Source organism: Accipiter gentilis, chromosome 9 (assembly GCF_929443795.1).
Source record: "Accipiter gentilis chromosome 9, bAccGen1.1, whole genome shotgun sequence".
NCBI lineage: Eukaryota > Metazoa > Chordata > Aves > Accipitriformes > Accipitridae > Astur > Astur gentilis.
The window spans coordinates 20,565,226-20,591,018 of NC_064888.1; the positions used below are offsets into that span (position 1 = coordinate 20,565,226).

General features: G+C 42.2%; 1 protein-coding gene and 1 long non-coding RNA gene across 3 annotated transcripts; one reads left to right on the forward strand and one right to left on the reverse strand.

Annotated features, from left to right (window-relative positions):
- Positions 1-6,645: 6,645 nt before the first annotated feature.
- MYOZ1 (myozenin 1) lies at positions 6,646-23,291 on the forward strand. Of its 2 annotated transcripts, XM_049809819.1 has the most exons (6): positions 6,646-6,800; positions 8,927-9,028; positions 10,641-10,822; positions 19,451-19,685; positions 22,051-22,210; positions 23,060-23,291. In XM_049809819.1, the coding sequence occupies exons 2-6, from the start codon at positions 8,953-8,955 to the stop codon at positions 23,289-23,291; spliced, it is 885 nt and encodes a 294-aa protein (XP_049665776.1). In that variant the 5' UTR covers positions 6,646-6,800; positions 8,927-8,952. The 2 variants fall into 2 exon arrangements, with proteins under 2 accessions (XP_049665776.1, XP_049665777.1); XM_049809820.1 differs by lacking the exon at positions 8,927-9,028.
- Positions 11,025-23,320, reverse strand: LOC126042560 (uncharacterized). Its single transcript, XR_007507217.1, has 3 exons — positions 23,212-23,320; positions 11,897-11,969; positions 11,025-11,812 (listed from the first exon to the last, which is right to left on the reverse strand). It is a non-coding gene; the product is annotated as an uncharacterized LOC126042560 (long non-coding RNA).
- Between the last annotated feature and the right edge of the window lie 2,473 nt (positions 23,321-25,793).

Here is a 25,793-nt window from a genome sequence, read left to right on the forward strand (position 1 = left end):
CTTGCGCAAGGTGTATAATGTCATATGGACACAGCAGATCTGTGCTGATTATACGAATAAGCTGCATTACCTCAGGAGAATTGATTCCAAATTATGTACTTTATTCTGCAAATCCTGCACTACTCTCCAGCCGATTAGATTGTGCTCATCATGCAGGTTTGTGCCTGCAGCAGCTTTGAAAACAGGAAATGTAACAGGAGCCTCTGCTGTATCATCTAGGGGCTTTAGAAATGCTGGTGTTAGAGAGCACGGGCTGAGGCGTTCTACTAGATCCCAGTTGACAGAGTCGGCAGCACATCTTCTAACTCCCTCCCAAAATTGATCAGGGGATCTCGGGACTACAGTTATTGTGGATGGAGAGAGAGTCCATGGCAGGGGTTCTTTTGGTATGGTTTTATCTGCGAGCTGCAGAGATCGCATAGTGTCAATTAGAGCTTTTTCTGCCTCAGTTTCATTTTGGCTCTCACTTTCCGTGAGGCCCTCATATTCAGTTTGACTCTCACCATCCTCTCGGCCCTCAATTTCATTACGGCCTGCACTTTCCGGCTCGGTGTTAGTCACCACATTTTTCTCCTTGGGGGTGGGGGGGGGGGCTGATGGAGTCACCCCTTCCACTGCCACACCAGTAGGTGAGGAGGGCCCCTCATCGCCCAGTAAAGTAATTAATGGCGTAGGAGGAGGAGGTGAATAAGGGTATGATCTGATTTTGCTCATGAGGGGTTTTCTGCCCGCAACTGCTGATATTGCAGCATCGGCCGCAGCTGTTACTTGAGCAGAAACTTTTTCATTACTAACATTTTCTGATTTCTTATCTTTCTTTTGCTGATCTTTCGCATCACATTCTGCTTTCTGTTCCTTCAGGGTCTCACGTAATAGACACCATACGATTGCCAAATTACAGAGCTCTTTCTGCTTTTAGAGATCTCATCAAACATTTTCCAGTCCACTGCTTGCCATGCATCCACACTGAATGCAGTAACTGTTGTGGCTGTAAAGCCTTGCATCTTACACTGTATTAAAATCCTTTTCAGGCTTTGTTCTGGGGTTTTAACCCCTTTTCTTTTTAATAGGGCTTTCCAGGTAGACAAAATCGTCTCCTTTTCTTTTGTTAATTGCTGCCCCATTCTAACAGTTTGGTCCCCGGTGGTTCACCTTATTAGGTGTCTAGGCTTAGGTCCGGACCAGGCAGATTCCACTGCTCTCAGCTTCACCGGGCTCCATCTCCGCAGCTTTTCTCACTGCTGGTATACTCTTTTGCAGCTCTCGTCGCCGCTGGTATACTTCTCGCTAGTGCTGGTTTTATCGCCGTTAGATGATCTGTTCGCTCAGATGCATTGGGGTCACCATTTGTCGCGGTAGAGACGGACACGACAAGTAATAGATCATGCAAAATGGCTACTTTATTGTTCTAACACACCTTTTTATCCCCTTCTTCAGCGTATGTGTTAGTATATGATTGGCTTAGTTAGTAACTAACAATTCATGATTGGTGAGTTTGTCAGGACGGTTCTTCTCATCACTATCTGTTTTCGTACTGGTCTTCTCGGATCTTTCCAGACTTCTCAAGGTTATACTACAAGCTGCTCAAGGTCGCGCTGTTCTCGAACTGTCAGGAATTCCGTAGACTAGTTGCATCCCCCGACAGTCTTAAGTCTGGAGGGTTTAAAATCTCAGGAAATCCTTTCTTCCTAAACTGTCCTCTTTTGGCGTTCACATATGGTGTTGCTCAGTCCCACATACCAGAGGAGAAGTCCAGCCTCTATGCTGGGGAGTTTTGGCAGTGAGAGGATTGCTGTAGCTTGAAGGAGATTCCTAGGTGGTACATGTTGGGCACGCAGGCAAACAGGCTGCCCAGCAAGTAAGAGATCATGGGCATGCCAGTTATTTCAACACACACTCCAGCTCTGTGATCAAATTCTACACGTTTCTGTCCCTGTCCTACATCTCATTGTGCATTAAGCCCACTTAGTGGCAGGAGGGAGCCTGGCATTAACTATTTCTCATACTGTGGCACTACAAACTACTGACAAGTCTTCCTGATGTCTGTGTAGAAGTGGAGGAGATTAAGCAATATATGAAATATTTTAAAATAACAAATATTACAGAAGAGGTATTTCAAAATTAAAAAAAAAAAAAAAAAAAAAAAAAAAAAACAAGCAGAAAAAAAGCCAAATCGAGAGTTTTGCAACTTTTTTTTCCAGAACAGATCGAATCATGTTGCAATCATCTGCTGCTTATGAATACTTTCAGCACAGATCAGTCCTGGGCTGCAGGGAAAATGGGGAGCAGAATCGAGGTTTAATTCTCTATCTTTGGACCATTAAAATGGTGAAGGCTATTTGCCAGACTGGTGCTGTTTGCCAGACTTCCACATGATCAAAATGTGCTCAGGAGACAGCCCTGCTGACGACGCCTGTCTTAGCTACTGCTTATGTCCATCCAGCACTGTGTAATGAGGCAGACGACCTCATCTGCTGTTCTTGAAATGATTTTGCAGACAGTAACAATTTGAAGTTAGACCACTTGAAATTAGGTGCACAAGAATGCAGTGCAAAAATAAATTAATTTTGAAGCTACTAGTCAGAGAAAGCAAAGCTTTGTGCAGGCTGTTCCTAAGGCCACTTAAGCAAAGGGTATATTTGGAAAGAGGGAGGTGGTCACAGTGAGATACAGAGAGTTCCCTGTATGATTAAAAACTCCTCCCTGAAGTGCTGAAATGTCCCACAGCTAGCACATGTACTACCCCGCTGACCTAAGTGGAAATTCCATGTACTCAAGCAAAGATTGAATTTAGCCAGCAAACCTCACCACACTCCTGGTAAACCAGCACCACCCCTCCAACCAAAACTAAAACAGCTCATCAAGCAAGGCTTGTAATGATTTAAAATCTTGAGCATTGAGTAGCATGAGTGTCTAAGATAGCAGTAAGAGCCCTACATAACTTCTCATCTATGATGAGTTCATCGTATTACTTATGACAGACCTATCAGATCAGTACAATATTCCCAGTGGAAAAAGCCACTGAGCTGCTGAACCTGGCACCATGGCAGGGCACAAGTGAAGTCTCAGCTAGACCCACCACTGACATTTCTCAACTAGTGAACTAGATGTTTCTATCTCTTGGGAGAAACTATGCATAGAGACGAGAAAGAGCAGGATTTAGTTCTCAGCTTGGTAACTGAAAATGGAGACATATAATTTTATTTGAAGGTAGAGTAGGAGGTGAGAATCTCATTTAAAGATGTGCCGTGGTGCATAAGTGTCAAACATAAGAGTACTTTATCCAAACCAACCTATAAATCCTGGTGCCATACTAATAGGATAAACCCTCTCTTACATTCCTTCTGGGTTCAAGGCTCAGGTTCTTTGCAGTACACACCCGCTGCAGTCTTAGGTCCTGTATCTCACTCAGTGTGTATATATATGCACATGTAGATGAAAATAACCTCTGGAGGATCAGGGTTGCAAGGACAGAATGGGACTTCACATAGCGCTGAATGAGGGCTATGGATCATCTTTCAAAGTGGAGGTGGCCAAGGTCTTTTCAGAATTTGAGCCTGACGACAGCCACAGCCACAACAGCACTGGAAAACCTGGACAAGAGGCTGTCTAAAGCTACTGGAGTTTCTGAGGAGTCCAATGATTGGTCTAGGAACCTAAATACAACCCACCAGCATCTAGAGAATAAAGGAATCTCCCCATTTGACCATTTCAGCTTCCAGATACTATTTCTGAGCCCTGGATAAAGAACCTGCCCTGTACTCTCTACTCCTAGCTTACTTTCCTTCATATGCCTGCTCAACATGTCTCATTTCCAGTTCCTCACCACCTGCCTACTTCTCAGATGAGACTTTGACTTGGCATACAAATGCTTTGTTCCTGTCAGACCACAGTTTCCATAAGTCCTTGAAGCTGGACTTCAAGGTCGTTGGCCTTGCCCCTAACCCTGCTTGCCTATTGCCCTTTGAGCTGGGGATCCACAGAGGAGTCTTGTCTCCTGGAGTTGGCTCACCCTGAATTGCTGTCAGTGCCTTGTTCCTGGTCCTAATTGCTGGGCATGCCTGCTCATATCCTGATTGAGATCCTCACACAACATACTAGACATGCCTTCTCTTCATCTCCTTGCTACTGCTTTTCCTTAGTCTCTCTTGAGTTTTACAAGAGGGCTCACATATGGTTCCTGCTCACCTCCAAATACCAGCTAGCCATGGGGCACTCTCTTCCCTTCCAGCCTGCTCAGCTCCTGCCTCCATGCAGCTGCCTGCTGGACTAACTCTGAACCCCTGGGGTGGGAGGAAGAAGAGAAACAGCAGGTCATGCTCATGGCAGGGAAGAGCAACCACATACTTCCCTGCTACATCATCTTTTGGAGCTACACCGTGCCTCAAAATCCAGCAGATTTCCACATGATATCCATCTGGCACAAACTGTTCCCCAAAGCTGTAATTTGTGCTCAGGAAGGCACAGAAGATGACTGGAGAAATAATGCAGCAGCTATAAATTGGTCTGAAAACAGCTGCTGGAAGCAAGTAGAGAGGGGACAAAGTTTAGCATCACTCTAATGATGCTCAGCAAGAAGGTGCCATATAGTGGTAGCTGCAGTTCTCAGCCCGTAATATACATCACATTCATTTCTTAGATGACTACCAAAACGGAAATAGAAACTTCCTAAAATTAAAAGGTAACTGTACCTCATGCCTTTGTGAAAAGAGAAGCAAAGGGCTGGTGATTTTAAGCAATATAGCAGCACGTTGTGTCCGTTCTCATTATGCCCCCCCATGTGCCATCACCTTGTGTGACAGGCAATAGCTCCCTTGATAAATAGGGTTTAGAATGCAGAGAACCTGAATAGGAGAGCAGCATCTCAAAGAGCACAACTGGACTCCACAGCAGGCACTGGGCACTCTGGGCAAATGCCCAGCATGGTGCTAAACCAATCCAAGAGAAATAAATATGGTGAAAAATTACTCCTCTTTGTACAACCTGCAGTGAGCAGGGCTTGGCCAACACTAAGAGACCTGCTCCTCTGTGGCCACCTGCACTTCTGCAGAGCGGGTGTGAAGTGTGGACAGATGGTAAGTTGTGACAGTAGTATTTGACACCCTCCAGCTTTGTGCAGATGTAAATGCTTTCACAAGGCATGACGCTCTGTGATGGTGCCCAGAGAAGGCAGTGGGTGTTTTAGAGTTCACTTGTGGTAGTCCCTACACCTGCTTTACACTGGCGCAGCTCTGGGGAGTTACTCCCAGATCACTGGCATGGGAGTGTGGGGGCAGGATCCAGGCTGTCTGGCCCCCACAAATCATTCTGGTGTATCTGTTGCGCTCAGTGAAGGATGCAGCACTCTTCTGGATAGTGGAAAGCTTACAGCACAGTGTTACAGTAGATTCCAATGAGGGAGACACAATGTGAAGTGTACACAGTGGTTATATGGATGCAAGCGAGAGGAAAATGTGAAACTTTAGGCCAGGAGATTGCCATACATGCCCTGACTCCAAGCAGGGTATAAAAGCCAAGTATTGCCAATAGATATGTTACAGCACTGTTAGACAGGATCTTCCAAGCACTACTAGGGGTTAATGCTTTCCACCTGCTGGGAAGGTTTATACACATTTGGTGCAGGCAAAACCAACTGCAAAACCTAGGAAAAATTGAAAGTGACTGTCTCCTGATGTTCCTTTATATCAAATTTGCTTGCAATTTTCAGTGTGGATGATTTTTCTACTACACTCACAGCTGTGTTTTGACACACCCCCCCTCCCGATTTATTCAGTAGACAACTTGATTTTGATCCAACGTGAAATAGGAAGACACTGTTTTCTGTTGGATTTCTGCTTTACATAGAAGCTGAAAGGTATGTGCATCTTTGAGTAATCCAGTAAAATGAGATATGTTCCTTTCATCCTAGAACCAGAACCCAACTAGGTATGGCGGGAAAAACAGGGAGAGTAGTCTCATAATGAACAGGAGCTAAAGAAGAGTCATTTGCATGTATAAAGCTGCACCAAGTGCAGGCAAGCAACCTTATTTCTGTCATGAATCAGAAATTGGTTTCCTTGCTATTTGATTCTGCTGGGTTTCCCACACCCATTACACAGCTACTTCCTAGAACTCTCTAAATAGTTTTCTAGACTTTGTGGTTTTCCTACTACTTCTTGCTTCATGCATACCATTATTTTTCTTCTGTGCTTTCTGATGTATTATTCGACTGCCTGGCATTTTAGGAATTATGTATGAGAGCCTAGAGGACACTGGGTCCTCTAGTGGAGGAGGGAGGGGCAGAAGGAAGGTGTAAAACAGAGCAAGATCCAAGAGGGATTTTTGAGGCATTACATGTTCCTGATGAGACGGTTTTATGAATTGCATTAAAATGCAATAGGAGGAGGAAGGGGAACGGATGTTGATTTGAACAAAGAGGAGGAAGAAGTGAGGAACCTATGGAGTGCTACGTCTTCCTGGAAACTGACACAGTTACTGCAGGAGGCCTGAGGAGCAACTTTTTCCTTTCTCCTCTCCTCGGGTCTGGTGGCAGTGCTATCTGAGACTCTGCCCTCTGGGCCATTAGCTATTAATAACTGCAGGATGCCTGTGTGAGCAACCTTCAGGTGTCAAATTCACAGCACTTCGCATCAGCAGTTTGTGCTGGGCACAGCTTGCCTGCGCCCAGGCATCCTGGGTGAGCAGGGCTACTGGACAAGCCTGCCCAGCAGCACCCAGAGACGGGCTGGAAGGAAGCAGCCCACTGCTGAGCTCTGGGGCAGGCAAGTGAACTGGTCTGAGCCTGGCACTGCAAGCCTGAGGTGAGTTGACTGGGCAGCAAAATAGTTTAGAGCAGGTGCTGGTGAGGGTAAAGACTGGTTTGGTTTGCAGCAAAAACAAGGAAATGACTTCTGCAAAGACCGATGCAGAAAAAGACAGAGAAATTGAACCAAGGGATACAGTGCAGGGGAGAACAGGATAATTGTGGCTCTGGCTTTATGTACGAGATAGTTGGGAGGATGGGGGTTAAGGGTCCAGCAGCCTCACTGTGATGGGGTGGCTGAAAGAGCAGTAGTCCCAGTGTAGCTCTTGACCCTGTCCATAGTGAAAGACTGCTGCCCCTTTCCTTACGTTAGACCAATTGCATGCAGCAGGTTTTCCACTCCTCAGTGCTGCTGGATTAGTAAAGGAGGACAGCAGAATGGGGCGGACTTGCCCTCACTGCTCCTTGGGAATGGGTGTGCTAGAGGAGCACAGGTCCCCAGCAGGGCCAGCCCTTTCTGTCTTGCCCCAGGGAGTCCATGTTTGGGGCATACAGAGGATTTCCCTCTGTTTTGCCAGTCTTATGACCCATCAGATGGGCCATAACCTCCCATTCCCCCGCCCCCTGGCAGCATTGCCTTTTTCCTGTCAAGCAGGGCCTGCTTCTTTTATATAGCCAAGCAGATGTCTGGCTGCTCGAGGAGAATGTGCAGCACATGCTTTATGGCTGCACCTGCTCACGCGCGCTTTGGGAATACACCAGGATGGGCTCTTCTATGATGTGAACTACATAGGCAGCATCTCAGTAAAAAGGAAATCTTGGGAATCTGAAAGAAAAACTAATCTGAGAGAGTATCTGCCAATGTGATTGGATCTGGTTTGCTGTGGCTGTGCTTCTTTTAGCAGTTATCATCACCTCATCACATGAAAATCATGTTGCAAAAGGAGCAATGATAGAATGAAACTGCAAAACACGCTAGATAAAAATGTCTTGATCACAACAAGGGCAGCGTACAAACTCCTAGAGTCAGCTGTTTGCTTGCTAGTTTTAAAATATAACTCATAGTTCAATGTCTTCAGTTCTGAACTTTTTAGCAACTAATGTGCAAAGAATCACAAAGACAGAGAAGTTTAGTTATTGCTATTGCTGAAGCCAATGGTCCTTTGCTCATTTTTTTTGTGTTGTGTTGTATTAGGTGAGGATCTGTCCCCCTGTATGCTGTTGTTTGGGCACGGACAGTATTGAAGTGAAGGCAAGACATATGCCCTACTTGCATTATGTGTGATAAACCCCAAGGACTCTGAGAAGGTGCCTGAAGTGGAATTGCTGAGATTTCTCCTAATTTTCCCTGACTTTGCAGTACAGATCTCTCATCCTATCTGGGGACAGAGATGGGGAACACTGTACCAGAAGAAATGTCCCTCTTCCCCTCCTCCCCCCTCCAAAATAATATGCAATAAGATCAATACATAAGATAGAAGTGCAAGTGACTTCAAATTGGGCGAAAAACTTAACAAGTTTGCCTGTGCCTTGTTCCTCCAGCCCTTCTGTAACAAAACAGTAGCAGTCATAAAAGACAGAATTACTTAGGGGTTTGGTTTGTTTCTTTTTTTTAACAGAACATGCAGTCTAGTGGTTTTCTGAATACCTATTCTAATAGGACTAAATATCCAAACCAAAACTGCACATTATTCAGAAAGCTCCCAAATAACTCATGGACAGACACAAAATCTTTATACAAAAATACTATTACCATCGAATGATAACTGCATGGTATTATAATATGGTATGATAGAGCAAATTTTCAAACTGTCATTCTGTTACTGCAGCACAAGATGATAACAGAATAACACTGTGGCACACGTGGGTGATGAGAGACTGCCATACTGCAATTAAAATGCCTATTTTGGATGACAATGCTATATGGCACCTTGGTAATGCTTCTGCTGTGATCTGCTGCCATATTTTGTGTCATAATGCTAAGCCTCCAGAGAACACCACAATGGTCTGATGATGATATTCTGTATGGGATGATAGCATTCACTAGCTCCTTCATGTGGAAGGGGTAGAAAAGAACCTGTGTGTGACATGAAGGCTGTGTATCTCTTAACTGTAGAAGGCAACTAAAAGACAGGCAAGAAATACCTTTCTAGTGTTTCATTCTCCATTTCCTTGTGTGTTTAGAGAAAAGCAGAGAACACTTTCTGGGAATGCCCCTTGCAGGGACTCCTGCTCCTGTTAAAAGGAAAAAGTCCACTAAACTCATTGGGAAGCTGACACACGAAGGTAAGATATGCAAACCTGCACACGTGAGAATTGTTTGGATTTCAACCTGAATTTCAGCCTTTAAAATTTCACACCCTGTCTGACTGAACTCCCAGAGCAAGACATGCAGTGAACATACCAGGAGACAGACCCACAAATATTACTGAAACTCAGCCTTCAACCACATCACATTTTCTAATTTACTGTTCAAAAGCATTGCACACACACTCAGGCCAAACGTTGAACTAAATTGCACTTTGTAAAGCCATATGCTCCTGCAGCATTAATTTGGATGCACACCAGTGTGAATGGAAAAAGAACATGATCTGTTATGGGTATCAATATTGCAGTGCCTAGTTATAATCTATGTTTTTTTCTCTATCTTATAACCTTTGTCTCTAATTTGTTTTTCCTCTACGTGAGAGAATTCCTTTGATTCCAGCACTCATTAGTTGAAAAAGTCGAAGTCTTTTAGAGGGGGTAATACAGCAGGAAGAATATAACTTGGGACACTTTCCTTTCCACAGAATACCTGTGTATTGCGTAGGGTGACTTTTAATTAACTGTGATATCCTTATCTTCTCTTTACTTTTGACAGCATGGGGAAGGTTTTTAGAGGTTTTAAAAAGTAGTAATTCAGTGCTGTCCCTTTCTTCAGCCCCAAAAAGGGCTGTAGAAACTTCTTTGCTAGGGTAAAGATATATATTTTTCTGTTTGTCCCTAATCCTTTATTCAAGTTAACAAATAAGTAAAAATCCAATTTGCAGTTAAAGGACATTTCGTCCTGTGCTATGAAAGAGTGCTATGTAAAATTGGCTTGCTAAAAAACCAGTAATTTCTTCAGAGATTGTCTAATAAAACAAATGGGCTTATACCAGTTTTATACCAGTTTAAGGATGGAGGTTCACTCTCTGTCGGAAATGAGATGTAGAGGTGGATAAGTGGTCTTAACCTTGCTTAGGAAAAGTTGCTTGTTTCTGAATGAAAAGCTTTAACTGCATTCCTGCAAGATTTTTACACTGAAAATGTTTGAATTCCTTGCTTTGATGGAGAATTGGTGGTACCAATATTAAATGGAAAAGGACTTATCGAGTAACAAGCACATGAACACTTGAAGAGAACTTCAACTACTTTTTTCCTTTAAAAATTCTCCTTAAAACAAACAAACCTTGAATCTTGCCATGGTTTCAGGATAATGTTTAAACCAAAGCATGCCAGAGTTGTCTTTATTTATTATATGTTGGCACAATCTGAAGAGCTGACTGCCACTCATCTAATTCCAGAGGAGGGGAGGCAAGTGTAACCAGACAAGGCAGTGGTTCATTTTGAGGCAGTACTAAGGAATCCTGCTGCGCTGCCTGAGGTGCTTCAAATGTGGGACATGTGCATCTAGCTCCACCTTTATGCAACTCTTCTCTGTGTAGATTTGCCTCAGTTGCAATCCAGAGTAAATTTCATCCATCTATATCCAAAGTGTCATCAATGTAAAAATTTGGTGCATAGGTTATTTCCTAACAACTTAATTTAGAAGAGAATTTGGCTGCTTTGAAGACACTACTGATGCTGGGAAGCAATGGCCAAGTGACTAGGACCACAGCACTTCCTAAAGCGTCCCATTTCTTATGTTTTGTAGTCATGCCACAAGAGGTGTCCAAGCTGAACTTGGGAAAGAAGATCAGCATCCCCAGAGATGTGATGCTAGAAGAGCTTTCTCTCCTCACTAACAAGGGATCCAAGATGTTCAAATTACGTCAGCTGAGGGTGGAGAAGTTCATTTATGAGAATAACCCTGATGCCTTCACCGACAGTTCTGTGGTAGGTCGGAGATGAAACTAAAAAGCTGCTCCATACACCCAGGGGAAACAGGAATGGAGTGTGCCCAAGCTCTCCTCTGTATGTGCATGGGCCGGGGGGGGTGGGGAATCTACTAGCAAAGTAGTGCAGGAAAAAGACAAAATAATATAAACCCACAAGTTTTATTTCTTTTCGGCATCAGCATTACTTTCCTTTGGCAGAAGCGTGAGAAAATTCAGTACTGAGTGACGAGGGAGGACTGCATTTTTGGCACGTGTTCAGAGCTGCGCAGGGTGGGACTGTTTTTGTATCCATTCCATTTCTTCTCTGCAGGATGGAAATGATCCATCCAGGTCTGACTTCAGCTCCCGTAGGTGCAGTTCTATTTTTAGCCTAGGATACCCTTTTATGCTTTCTGCTGGGCAAAGTCCTTTGCTCACTTCTGCAAGATGTTCCACAAATGAGAATTCAGACAGAAACCTCTAACCTGACACTGCAATATCTTCAATTCATTTGCTAGAAGCTACGTTTGTTTTCTTCTAAACTATTTTTCTATCAGACATGGTGTATAAATTCAGACATTCTTCTTCATCCCTTTCCCATGAGTTAGTTCTGTTATTTAATCTTTGAACTTCTCTCTACATTAGTTGCTGGTGTAAAGCCTTCTGAAGATACTTAAACTTTTACAAATTAAACTCTCCTTTCACACAATTATCAGCAATTCAGTAAAACAAATAGAAAATTTTTCAGGTTCATATGCATTTTGATGTAGAATCTTGTCTTCTGATGTTATTTAAAATTTATTTGGTGTCATTTTATCCCTTTATGGCATCTATTTTCCAGTCCAAGGAAACTCAAGCAAAATAATAAAAGTCAAGCTGAAGAAAATGTTCTGCCAAACAACAACATGCTATTTTTTAGTCCTCTGATGTTTTTAAAAGCAGCAATAAATAAATCTTTGTAGTTCACTTCTAAAAATGACAATTTGGGAAGCAGGATGTGGAAAGATGCCTGGGGGAAAAAAAATCATTAAAATTACAACAGTAGGTCAGATTACAGATCAGGGATGACAGACTGGAGATACAGCAAGCATACCTGGTGTTAGACGTTGGGCAGTTTCTTCATCTCTTTGTGCTTTAGGTAGTTCATCTCTTCAGTGAGCTATTTCCTAGAAAGGATGTGAGAATGAATGGTGTATTGAACTTTGGACTCTTCAGATTAAATCTTACAGAAATGCAAGCTGTTTTTATAAATACTCAGCAATCTCAGAGCTCCTAAAACATATGAGGGCCAAGTTCATATGTCAAAATCTGCTGCAGTGAGGAGGAGTGAGAAAATAATAAGGTGAGGGAATAAAAACCTGAAATCCAAACTTACAAAATTAAGGGTGTCACTTAAGGGTCTCCAATCAGAGAAATACAAAGCGAATGAGCTTTGACAAACTGACTCAAAACTGTACATGCAGAGAGTCCCTCCAGGACTGACATTACAAAGGCTGATGACAATCAATTCTTTTTTGTTAGCTGTTTTTCCTACTTTGTTTATTCATCCGTGCCCAACTTTCACACCATATCCTTTCTGTAGTGAATCTCTCTCTATTCTGTAAGAATACCCCTGCTGCCAAGCTCTTTGAACAAGACTGTAAGATACTGTGCTGTGGAGAAATGTACTTGGGGGTTAGACAAGACCCTAACAAGCCTAGGATTTTCTTTATGGCTCTGCTATATGAGAACAATGGAACAATCTCCAAACAGCAGCTGATACTCTGCTTTAAAATCCTCCATGATTCACTTTCAAGGCTATCTTTTCTCCACATTCATGGTACAGATAACAAATCTCCACTGGTCAGTGCAGGAAGATTAGGTCAGCCCTAGAGCCTTCGCCTGGGGCCAGCTTAGCAGGATCACAAACATAATTGTTACCATTTGCTGGCTGTCCTGTGCGCTCTGTGCAAGGACTCTGCCAGGCTGTATCCACTGCCTCTGGAGATAACTATTCTTATGACCACAGCCAGTATGAGTTAGCACCTTTGCTGGCAGTCAGGGCAGTGAGAAGAAAAGCTGAGTGATCACAGCAACTGAGCCATCCTCTTGGACAGCTGGTTGCTCTTGGGCAGGTAAAGGCAACAGATCTGTGGCCTCACTGTTATCTTCCAAACCATAAGGACAGTGCCTGAACTTAGCATCAAATAACTTTCATCAAAAAGCCCTTTTGATTGCAATATTTTATTAGCTTTCTGTTCCCTTCCTTTGCTGCTCCTGGCTCTGCTCAAAGGCAGATGCAGATTGCAATATTTTATTAGCTTTCTGTTCCCTTCCTTTGCTGCTCCTGGCTCTGCTCAAAGGCAGATGCAGAAAAGAAGGCTTAAACAAAAGGGAACTGTGGGAGGAAGATAATGGCAGAGTAAAGAATTCCTACTGCTACTTCCTGTTATTTCCCTGTCCCAGTTAATTTCCATGTCCTTTTCTCCCCATCCCAAAGAAGTCCTTGTGCCTTTCAGGCTGTGGGACAGTGAAGGGATTTAAAGCTGGTCGTGTTTTCTGCTTTTATATCACAGATTTCTTAACTATCAGAATATTCTCAGGACACGCTTAGCAAAGCAGGTCAAGAAAGTTCTGGGATGGAGTACAGATGGCTTCTTTCCCCAAAAAGTTTAACAGCAAGGTAATGTAATATAAAAACACACAAAGAGAAAGGTTATTAAAAATAAATCTAAACCATATAAAGGGTCCCAGAATAGCCTGTGCTGTAGCCATAAACCTTCCACACAAGGGAGAAGATCTCAGCAGTCACATGTCATCGATCACCCTCCTGCTTCTCTCCTCCTCCTTCTGCAGCCAAACAACCACACTGGACAATCAGATCACTTTCCTTACTTTTGGAGGAGAAAACATATATATGGTGTGTGCGTGAATGTGAGATAGCTCCATGCAAAAGTGAAAACCTGCCACTCTATCACTGCTGCAGCTCCACCCATCCAGTTAAAGGCAAACAGTAGCTAAACCCACAGTTAAAAGGACCTACCGTTCCCAACATGAGCAAAATGAAATGCACTACCTACTGCACAGCTGTTTTCAATACTGTGGCCCTCTTCTCTTGCAAATATGCAGTGCAAGGGGATGTTTTTAGGGAGGGCTGAGTTTGACACTTTTAGCACATGGATACCCTGCCAAACAGGGAGGGTTCATGTGACATCCTCCTTATTTGGTGCTGTGCTGGAGAAGCTGGGCTCTGCTGAGCCCTGTCTAGTAAATCAGAAGAAGGATTTCTTCTCCTCACCAGGCTGTGCCACCCTGTCGCAGGAACTGTGGTTCTCTCCATGTCTTAGAGGATATTATCAACCTCACTGTGGAGCTGCAAGATGTTATTCACTACTGACTAAAGACCATGATGAAATCCTATCTATCTTGCTATGTGCTCTATTACTGTAGCATCTGACCAACTATAGCTTGAAGGAAATTACTACATTTATTTTTAGCAGTGAAACTGAACCATAGAGTAGATTAATGAATCACCCAAAGTCATAAAGAGGTTCTCAGTCTTATCTTGGGGTCTCCTAAATCCCACTTCACTGTTTAGCAGTTAATAGGTCAGCAGTTCAGAGACCTTTTCTCCACTTCATAATGCTAAATTTGTTTGGCCTCAAATACATCAAGATCATGTGAAACTATGCTTCTTAGCCTTACAGCTTCAGTCATTATTGCCCTAACTTCTCTCAAGGTCCCCCGGCCACTTTGGGAACCTCTGTGTAAGACCTTCTTGCTATCATCAAGAGTAAACTGAAAACAAAACCATAGTTATGCTTTTTGGGTGTTGCTGTTACACTGTTTTTTCTTCCAGTGAGGATCCTTAAAAATAGTCTTTCTGCTAGTCAAAACCAGTGGCCTGATTTGGGTTACATGCAGGAGACAGTTTAGAGAAAGACTTGATTTGCCTCCCCGCACCCTTTCTGTTTACATACCGGATCTTAAATTAAAACCATTGGGAAGGTGGAATGACCAATATCTGAGTAGACAATTATCAGCAGTAGTACATAAAAAAACCCAAAGACCCACAAACAAACAAACAAAAAACCCCACCTTGATACTTTCTCAGACTCGCCCACAAGTTAAAATAAATGCCATTGCCACATCTTGGCAGTGTTTGTATGAAAACAAGCTGAATGTGTGTTGCCAAGTAATTTCTGCTGGTCTTCAGGTCAAGAGATTTCTTCAGATAAGCTATCAACTGTGAAACAAAACAGAAGAAGTGAAAAAGGGTTAAAGAACTGGATTACTGTTCTTCTGGATAATGGCAGGAGTTACCCTGTATTCATTTGCTGCTGAACAAGAACTCAGAGGAGTAAGCAGAGGTTGCAGGAAGAAAATGGAATTGGTTATGTTACAACACCAAAAGTGGTGCTTCACAGCAGAAGGAAGTACAAAAACAACCTACGTCAGAGATCTTACATGTTAAATAGCCAGACATGATACAGTGTGTGAAGCAAAGTGTAAGGATACAGTAACAGAGATACTATCATGCAGCTACTTGGTTTAACGCACAAGCGTGCACTGATGGCTCTGTTTGCCCATTAATGTAGTTAGAAGAATGCCAATTAAGATCACTGGAGGTGGCATTTAGGGGAAAATGTTAGGAAAAGCGTTCTTTCTAGGAAGTCTGTTCTGCAGGGAATATTAAACCTCTTGAACAAACATTATAGGATAACCATGAGCTGAGATACGAGAGAGCCTCAGGTTATGACCTAAGTGGAGCAAGCCAGCTGACATGTAACTTTTCCAACAAAATGAGCCTAGCTGTGCTGGAGTTGGATTAGTCCAGAAGACCTAGAGGTCCCAACTATACCCAAAGCTGTGTAAGAGTGAACATGAAGTCTGATGCCTTCTTGCTCAAGAATTGAGTGGTGTGGAAACAGCAGAATGACAGAGAGGAGGAGCCTTTTATTTTCCATAGCAGTTTGTTAGAGCACTGTGACAAAACTTTGGACCAAAATTCTGAAACTCCATTTCTTTCATCCACAAAGAAAATGTGGCAAGTATGACATAAAATATACAAATAAGATATAAATAATTCAGAGTAGTATTAGATAAAAATTCCTATTATTTAGATGGGTAAATTCAGGCATAGAGGCAAAAACTAATTTGCCTAAGATTGAACAGCAAGTCAGAAGTAGACCTGAAAATAGAAAGCAGGAGCTGTCACTGCTGAATGGTGCCTCTTTGGGGAGCACGTTTAAAAAAAAAATTAGCTTAAGATCCTTCAACAGCTGAGGTTACTTTTTATTTTCATCCTTTTTTTTAAAGTGAATCATAGGTTTAAGGCAGTCCAACTCCAAATTAAGGACCGAGGCACACACTTTGATAAAAACAGAAGGCATTCTATGAGGCTCCCCAAGTGTCTGAATTTTAAATCTCCTATCCCACAGTTAAGGAGCATTTGAGTGGCTGCCACTGAGAGGACACAGTCACAGTAAGTTCAGAAGTGTTAGTAACCACATAGGCATCAAACCTTTGGGAAGCTCTTTATCAGTGAGGTGGAAATAGAAACACATTTGGTGGCCTCAATCATTCTCTTCAAGGCACAGCAAGGAGCTGACAGGGAGCACACAGTGTCTCCTCCCGGGGACTGCCTGCAGTGACATCAGGGCGTTGAGATACTTTAAGAGATCTCAGCTCCATTAGTTGGATCATCTTTCATTATCTATTTTTCATAAGACATGCAGTAGCCCTAGAGAATTCAGAATTCATCCATCTAGGCACTCAGCCTGCGGGATCAGGCTCTTGCTAGCCCTAAGGACTTCAAAGACATGAGCCCAATTTGTTTAGCCAACCCAGGGGACTACACATCACATGAACTTGCCACAATTGTTCTCTTGTTAGAGTGGATTTAGGGACACCCAGGGACTGATAACATCCACTACCTCTAGCAACACACCAACAGGGCAGACCCTACCACAGAGGAACTGCGTGATCCGCACCCAGAGCCAACAGGAGAAGGTTATCAGCCTTCTTGGTTGACACTGCTGGACTTCTGGGGCTTCCACCAACAGGGTCAATCAACCCTAACTGAGAGGTCAGTTTTGTGATGCAAATATGCATATATGTAAAAGCTCCACATGCTTTAGCAATGGCCCAAGACATGCGTTCCCCTCAAGCCTTAGCCGTATTTCACTCCAAACATCCTGACCAGAGGCATGCTGTAAGTACTGGAGACAAAGCCACACATACCCAGCTTTGACTATGTGAGACTCCTGCTTGAAACTGCTGTTCCTGAACTCCACTCTCTTGGAATGAGCTCATTTGAATCTACCGAGGTTCAAGATTTCAAAAAGATGAATTTGCCTTTGCCTCCTATTAATTTGAGCTAAGACAATCTCTTGTGGTGGCCAAAACTAAAGAAAATTACATTTTTATTCTAGCAGGTGAGTAGACTGGGATATTGCATGGAGAACGGGTCTTTCCTACCTGAATGGAGATGTCTGCTGAACATAGGATGATTTCCCAGTGGGTCCATGAGGAATCATGAACTAGCCTGAGAGCAATCAAACTAATTTTATTTGCAGCTAAATAAGACTTAGGTTTGGCCTTGCTGAGGCAGACCTTTTGTTTCAGAGAAACTTCACTCCTTCTTGGTGATAATACTGCAACTTAAAATGACAGCAGATGACAATGATGACCCTTCCTGGTCACATCGAATACTGCTATGCAAAAAACCAAACCAGCCTGTTTTACTCATGTTATGCTGATGTTTTGATGTAGAGTGCATGTAAGTAACCAGAGGAGAAGATAAATAAGCATTTAATTCTCAGGAAGAGCACACAGCATGGGTGAAAGTTGAAGGAAAACAGATGCAAATCCTGTTTTGAAATTACTGAGCAAATCAGTAGAAGCACTAACCTTGCAGATATATTAACATTTTGAGAATAACCTCATTCTGACCCCTAGCCCTCAAAATACCCTTTTTTCAGTTTGCATTCTTACAGCTACATAGCTCCCATGCATAATTGAACAGATTGCCCTGCTAGCTCCTGTGTACAGCTTAATGCTCACAATCCTCTCTTCTCTCAGTGCTTCCTGACATTCAGGGGAACATCATCTCCTCTGTTCCTAAAAAAGGAATTCCCTACAGCTAGGAGAAGGACAGACAGTCCCTAAAGGCCCTGGGGGCACCAGCTTTGCCACGTCAGCCTGCAGCTGGCTGCCTGCCCGGGTTGCAGCCTGGTGACCTGCTGTGAAACCCTGGACACTTGCTGGAGACACAGGAGCGGAGGGTCAGATAATTCTGCCTTGAGCCTTGTGGGGTTTTCACTTCTCATCTATTTTTAGCTGACCAAACAGCTGGCCTTGGAAGCCTGTTTACAGCCTGGAAAGCTTCTTTTTGCTAAACTGTAGTAGGTGTAAGAGCCCTGAGAAAGCCTTAACCCTTTGAGAGCCAGCCCTGAGGCTGGCACTCTTGTCTCCCATTGACAGCCTGAGATGAATTTATGCAAACAGAATTGCAGCATGAGAAACCACAGATTCATTCACTTTAGCTGTATTTGTTATATCTTTGTGCAGCTATAGCCAATCCCTTAGTCCAACAGGAAAGACCATATGTGATATATAACCCATGTTACTTGTAATACACAAGAGATGCTTTTTTATATGGTAGGATTCAAGCTTTGATCTCACTGATGACCAATACATAAAACATTTTTGCAAACATATTATATCAGTTTCTGTTCCACACAAGTACTTATTAAAATTGCTGTGTGCAAAGACAGGACCTTGTGCTAGCACCACGGAGTCTATAAATACTGCACAGACAGTTTGCTCTTTCACTATGTACTGCAGGGATTGTGCCTTCTAACCTGGACTGGGGAGAGTCGATGGCCTGGAAAATATGACCAACTTGATTTTATTGATGGATACAGCTTGCTTTCTTGCCTTGTTGCTGGTTAGATTTGGTTCATTAATGCACGTATTGCGACAAACAAAACTATTCCTTTTTGTCATTTTCCTCTTGTGGTTTCCAGGAAGTCTTTCATGTTTTCCCAGGCTGCTCTCTCTTCAGTCTTTCTCAACATGTAAATACCCCTCCCCATACAGACCTTTATATATATATGGAAAACAGACATATGGGCAATCATCTTCCAGGCTTTTATGTTGTCACAGTTACCCTTTTGTTCTGGTGCCCTTTAACACTTAGCTCCCACACTGTAATCGAGCTGACTTGGCTGAGCTACCTTAACCTCGACATGAAAACATTTCCTATTTCTTGTCCAGCTTGCTTTCCCACAGGTTAGCCAATGTATCTCCATCTGGACCTTTACCTGCTCTGGCAAAAGCTGCATTTCCTTTCCCTTCCTCCTGTATTTCATACTGATCACTGTTGCGGACAATACACAGATCCCTCTCTTCTCACCCTGATCATATAAAATGACTAGGAGGCATCCATTAAAAGGTGTGCTACCATTGCCCTTGCTGCTGTTCTACAACCGCTCCTACAGTGAATACAGAGAATAACTTACATGAAGTTCTGCCACTGGTTTTGTAACTCAGACACAGAACTGGTCAGATCATGGAGACATTCACATTCTAGGACCCAACCCTGCAAATGTGAATGGACCGTGTCCAGTAACAGGGATTCCTACTTTTTTTTCTCCTGCCCTAGGATCACTTTCAGAAGTTCATCCCACCAGGAGGGCATTACGGGGAAGATGCTCATGGCTATGCCCATGGGCGGATGGTAGGAGGAGTGACAGCGGGTCAGCATGGCTCCAGTAAGCAGCAGTATCCTGCTGTTCTGTCTAGGCCTGGAAGCAAAGGAGGCCCTGGGGACAGTGAAGGGGACCGTGCAGGAGAATTGGCTGGAAGTGGTGGAGAAGGAGGCGATGGTACTGGGAAAGGCAAGTATCTCTCTGCAAGAATAAGAAATAGCTAAAGCTGTCAGAGCTCATGCCAACCTTACTCTTAGGGACAAGTAAATTAATTTGACTAAAACCTGAATTCTTCCAAACTAAGTTCCATTGCAATGTCCAGAAAAGTTGAACTGCCTTTAGCTTCATAGTTTTGTTTACATGCTTCTGTGTTGCTACATCATAGCAATGAAGCAGAAACACCTTCACTGGCTGGACCAAAGAAATTATGGGGAACTTAACTACTGGGCTCCTAAGGTTGATACAGCAGTATGCCAGTATGGCATACCCTTTCCATTCAAAGGTTTCACACTGACCACTACTGGAGACAGTATTAACTCTAGCTCAGTAGTGTAACCTGACACATCAGTCTCGAGTATATCAACCCTGATTTCAAATCAAAGCTTCCATCTAAACAAACAGCACTTTTTGTATAATCTTCAGAAAGGAACAGCAATATTTCTAAAACTTATCTGGTAATCACCACCAGTCTACTGAAGCAGTATCTGTACAAGTAAAAGTATTTTTCATTGAATTTAGTCTTTGCTTAATTTTATCCTTTGTTTAGTCTGGCCAGAAACCGCTAGAACCAAATTCCTTGTATGAGAATCAGCAGGTGAAATTGTTATTTTAACAGTCCCTATGGGATTTTATAACAAAAAGCAAATTTGCTTGGGAACCAGGAACCGCCGTCATAAGTAACCAAATGAGTGACTTGTAAAATCCAAGGTTTTTCATTTACATTCTGGAAGAATGTGCATTTTATATCAAAATCAGCTTTTACATTTCTGGGCATCCCTGTGAAAAAGAAATCTGTGTAGACTCTGTCTTCTTACAGGAGATTTTTCTCCATTATTATACTATTTCTGTGTGCAGGGGGAATAAGGATTAATATCATCCTATAGCTTTTACTGCAGAACTGACCCTAACAATCAATTTACTTCTAAATTACTTAGTTTAAGTCCTTCACACAGAAAGATGGGGGTAATGGTTTTTATCTTCTTTATGAAAATGAGATTCTTGTACACGTCTGCAATTCTCTAAAACCAGGGAAGCCCAGGGTTTGGCAAGGTTTGAAGAAAATAAGCAAGACAAAGAAAGAAGGTGTGATAAAGAAGAAAGTTTCAGATGAGAGTAAGAGGGTTCATTTACTTCACATGGACTTACATTTTCTGCACAAACTGGCACCATGGAAGCACCAGTATGTCTAACTCCATTAACATATTATTCCCATCTGCCTTAATGAAGCGAAGCAGAAGTCATTGCTCAGGAGTTTTAAGGCTTATGAAGGATGAGAATCTTAGAAGTGTGCTACATATCAATACACAAACAATGCTCTTATTAGCAAGGTGGTATTATACACAACTGGAAGAAAAAAGAAAAGAAAAAAAAAAGAAATAGAAAAAGTAAAGGAAGAGACACACTGAATGAAAACCCTTGTCTAAGATCATTTGCTTAATGGTGCAGGCAGAAGCTAACCTAAAATTTCTGGCAATCAAGTATCTGACTTAACAGCAAAGTGCAGCTCTGTCATTGACAGGATTTTAACTTCCAGAGAGATACTTCGTCATATTTTCAAACTGCTTTTAGCCATCCTGAGGTGTTCGACCCAGACTTGGCTCTAACATCCTGGTTCAGGAGGGGGAAAATATGAATGTCTGTTCATTGAAACACTAAGAAAATGCCAACTTACAAAAATACTGAGACAAGGGAGATGGCCATTATAGAACATTCAAGACTACACTACTGAGGAAGATGTTAGTAAAGATGGTTGTGGGTTGCCAAGACCATGAGATACGATGGTTAAAGGTTTTTGGTCAGTTAGAGCCAACTTCGAAGTTTGAGCCTAGTTTTGGAGTTTACAGTCTGGGACTTGTTTGTTGCATCTGATGATGACAGTGAAGTTTATATGGAGGGGTTATGTCTGCTATGATCAGACAGAGAAGAGAGAAATAAATTATGGAATTAGATAGCATTTTGCCTTGTATAAAGCTTCTCCTGAGGTAGTTAAAGAGATGATGGGGTAAGGACATTTGTTCTTGGAGTAAGAGGTTTCTATTTGAGCGACCAGAGAGAAGAATGAAAAAAAACAGCTTTCAAATATATGCTCTAATACAAATTCCTGGATGAGTGGCTCTTAGACTGTGGTACACCTACTTTTGTGGATGAGGATGGAAGTCGCATATGACAGTCTTATGTAAGATAAATCTAACTATAAAATCTCAGACTTGATCTAGGAATCTGTTGAACCTGGAAACAAAGCTGGTGTCTCAACTTCAATAGCAGAATACAGAAAGGCAATGTATTTAGAATAAGTGTCATCTAACTAGAGTGTTTTACCTTCCTCTCTTTACAGATGGAAAGTCAGGAGGCAAAAAAATCACTGTATTTAAAACTTACATCTCCCCCTGGGAACGAGCAATGGGTATCAGCCCTGAGGACAAAAGTCAGTTCACCATTGACTTACTGTCATATAGTTCCAAAGCTGATTTCCCCCATTACAAGTCTTTTAACCGGTAAGTCTTCTTGGATATTCAATTCAATTTATTTAGAATGAGAAAATACAATAACCCTAGCCATAGCCATTCTGTCCTGTGCAATGTAAGTAAGTTTTAGATGCATGTCATTTTCTTAGCACAGACTCCTGTGGATGAAATGTTTGGAGGCCTACAAAGAGAAAATACAATAAGAGCTAGAGATTTTAATTCAGTTTATGGACAGAAAACCTATGCAGATGGATAAAAGGACTTTAATCCTATTTCCCTTCCTTTCTCACCCCATTTGACCAGGGAGATTTATCTTGCCACTGTTTATTACTGCAGCCATTTAAAGTTCAAGAGTTCAGGAAAAATACTTGCGAACAGAAGCCATATACCTAACAGTACTTCAGATAAGAATCAAGATCTTCCTGCTGCTTCTGAGAAGAACTGAAAGTTTTACAAATATTTCTAGGGCAGCAACAATTTCCTGTTAACCTCTGTATATAATTTTGCCACCCAATTCCATAGCCTCAGGACATCACTACCCAGGACAAACCCAAATCCCACTCATTTCTGCAGTAACGCAGTGTCTGCCTCCTACATGTACAGGGTAACAACAGGTGTGAAAGGTGTATAGTTTGATAGAGATTGATGCAACAGGAGTGAAGGAAGTGCGCAGGAGTGGGGGGGGGGGGGGAGGGTTGTTTTAAAATCTTTTTTAGTACATAGGCAATGGATACATATATGTTCTTGGGAAGGATTTGTTGGCCAGTGAGCTGCAACAGTGGTAAAATTTACAGTCTTGGTAACTTTGATTATTTATTTTCTAAATCCCGTTGTTTACCTATGCTCCGTTTGCTAACTCCATGCATTCCCTTGTGCCAGGACTGCCATGCCTTACGGGGGTTATGAGAAAGCAGCCAAACGGATGACCTTCAAAGTGCCTCAGTTTGATATTTGCCCTTTGCTTCCAGAATCTCTCATGATATATAATCAAAATTTCAGCAACAGACCCTCCTTCAACAGAACCCCAATACCTTGGATGCCTTCAGGAGACTCCTCTGAGTACCATACTGAGGTCAATGTGCCAAGGAGTGGCGAAACAGAAGAGCTGTAAATCCCCACCACCAAGGCCGCCTTTTTTTCTCAGCCCATTCTATTTGCAAGTTGATAGTAAGGGCCTGAAAAATGCAACTCTAGTTCTGTAAGACCTTCCTTTCTTTTGCCCTTAGCCCAGACAAGTTCCTAGAAGGTTCTAAACCTATCTTCATGGTGGTGTTAATCCATATCTGTAGGGTTTGGCGTTTGGAAGATCTCGCGATGTCACGGAAAGATGGAGGGTTAGTTGCAGCCCTATGACGTGTCTGTAATCCCGCCTACCCTTGTTAGTATAAAAGGAATTGACTGCGCAATAAAAGGCGGAAGTTGGCGCTCACACTGTGTGTGTTATTTGTCTCTTTCCCTGGTCCGGGCCGACCAGTGATCTAATCGCGGCACCTTGATATGTAGCAAACGCTACACATATCAGAAACAGTTTCAGGGAAAGGAGCTTTTTATTCACCACGGCATAAAAGGGCAAAACTAGGAAGTGTTTTTCTGTTTAGCAATGCTAAATGCTGCCTGTCTGCTCCACAATAAATCTGTTTGTCATGTATTAACAAGTAATAAAACAACAAGAGGAAAAAGCCTTTGTGTTTTCTCTTTAAAAAATGCTGCTGAATCAATTTGGGGATTAGCAATAACAAAAGTTTCAATCTCACAGCTAGACTGTTAGCATGGGAAGAAAGATTGGGGACTGATGGGTATGGTCATAAGATAGGTATACATCAAGGAGGCTTGGATAAATACTGCAAAACTGATGGTAAAGAATGATGACTTTGAGAGGAAATGATACAGATAATCATAACAGGATCAGAGCTAAAATAGCAAGTCAGCCTATCAGTGTAACAGACAGATGAAAGTATTTCACTGTCACCTAAGATTCCCCAGTTCTCCGGAGTATAAAAGTGGTGATAGCTTAAGAAGTTGGGTTTTTTTTCACATAGAGACCAAGAAGGCAATAGGTTGGGAAGGAACAGAGGCACAGCCAAGTGAGATGACTTGCCCATGGTTACAAAGCAAGAAAGAAAAAGGTTTAATTGCAACAGAGATAATTTGACACCCGCCACAGTGCATTATTTATTCAAATACACAGCATCAGAGTCTATTCCATTTCTTCTAACAGTTTTAGCAATGCCACACATACAGGAAGAAGGACAGACACTGTGGAAAACCAATAAGGAACTTTATTTTTCTACATGAAATACCTTCTGTTTAATGAACATTTGCACTCTGACACATAACGTACAAGACTGCTGTTTCACTACCATACCCTAGCTCAGCTTGTATGGAGACTGGTTTAGAATTCTCTGTCCTGGTGCCATCTTTAGATCAACATTTCCTCTTATAAACAGGGCTAAAAAGCTAGCTTACTGAGACAGCTTCTACTGAAGTACTTTTAACTCAGGAGTTTTTCCTCCTTGTCTAGAAATCTCTGCAACCATATATTTGATTTTTATTCTGTTTGGATATTTATGAAATGGGCTTTATTACACTCCTCTAAAAGGCTACTTCCCAAGATCTGTTAAAAATGGTGCCAATAATAACAAGCTGCAGAAGTAATGAATGAGTAGCTTCTTCACCTTTCCGCTGAAATGGCTAAATATTTATTATATGTCCTATTAAATGATTAAGAAGTATCCATAACTCAGTTCTGTGAATAAAAAAACATTAAGTGGTACTTTGATCTTTGGAAAAAAATCCAACAAAAATGAAAAAGGTTGTCTTTTTTGACATGTTCATGTGAAGTATTTGAAGTTTGAGTCGAAAACAAATCCTCAGAAAAACTTGTTTATTTGGATAAAATGGATCCAGGAATTAGTTGAAAAGACATTTCCCACATTGATTTCCTTTTTTAATGCCTACATAAATACATGCAATTTTCACTGGTGAAAGACAATTAAATGGGAAATTCTTACATTCTATTTAACTATTAGTTTATTCCGTAATAGATCTCTGTCTGGAGATAAGGTTGCTATGGGTTTTCCAACATTTTTAATCAATCTAGCTTTTTCAAATGCATTGTAATTAAGTGGGAGGGATTTCTTTTCCAGTTCAAAAAGTATTCTAACTATATTACAATAATCCAGGCTAGAAAGAGAATGTCAGAAGTTCAAAAGGACAGACGAAATTTCAGAGAAAACTAGGTAACACTAAGGAAAATATTTTCCTACTAGATATGCCATTTATTGCCTCCCCTTTTCTGACCTGGATTTTAGACTCTTGTAGTACAGGATCACATGATTTTTTAAAGTGAAATACATGATGCTTTCATGGTAAATATGTCAGGAGCAGCAGAAACAAGCCAGTTTGGTACCTGGATGTCATGGTCTATTTTCAGTAGCAGGTGTTACAGATCATGGGCCAGTTAGACATGTCAAGGTGCAAAGAGGGCTGGCTGCTCTGAGGAGGGGTGAGCCCCAGGCAAGCCCAGCACAGGCAGTGCCCTCACCAACCAGCACACAAGCCCACCACATCGGAGCATGGCAGGCAGAGCTGAGGGCTGGTGACAGGGTCCGTC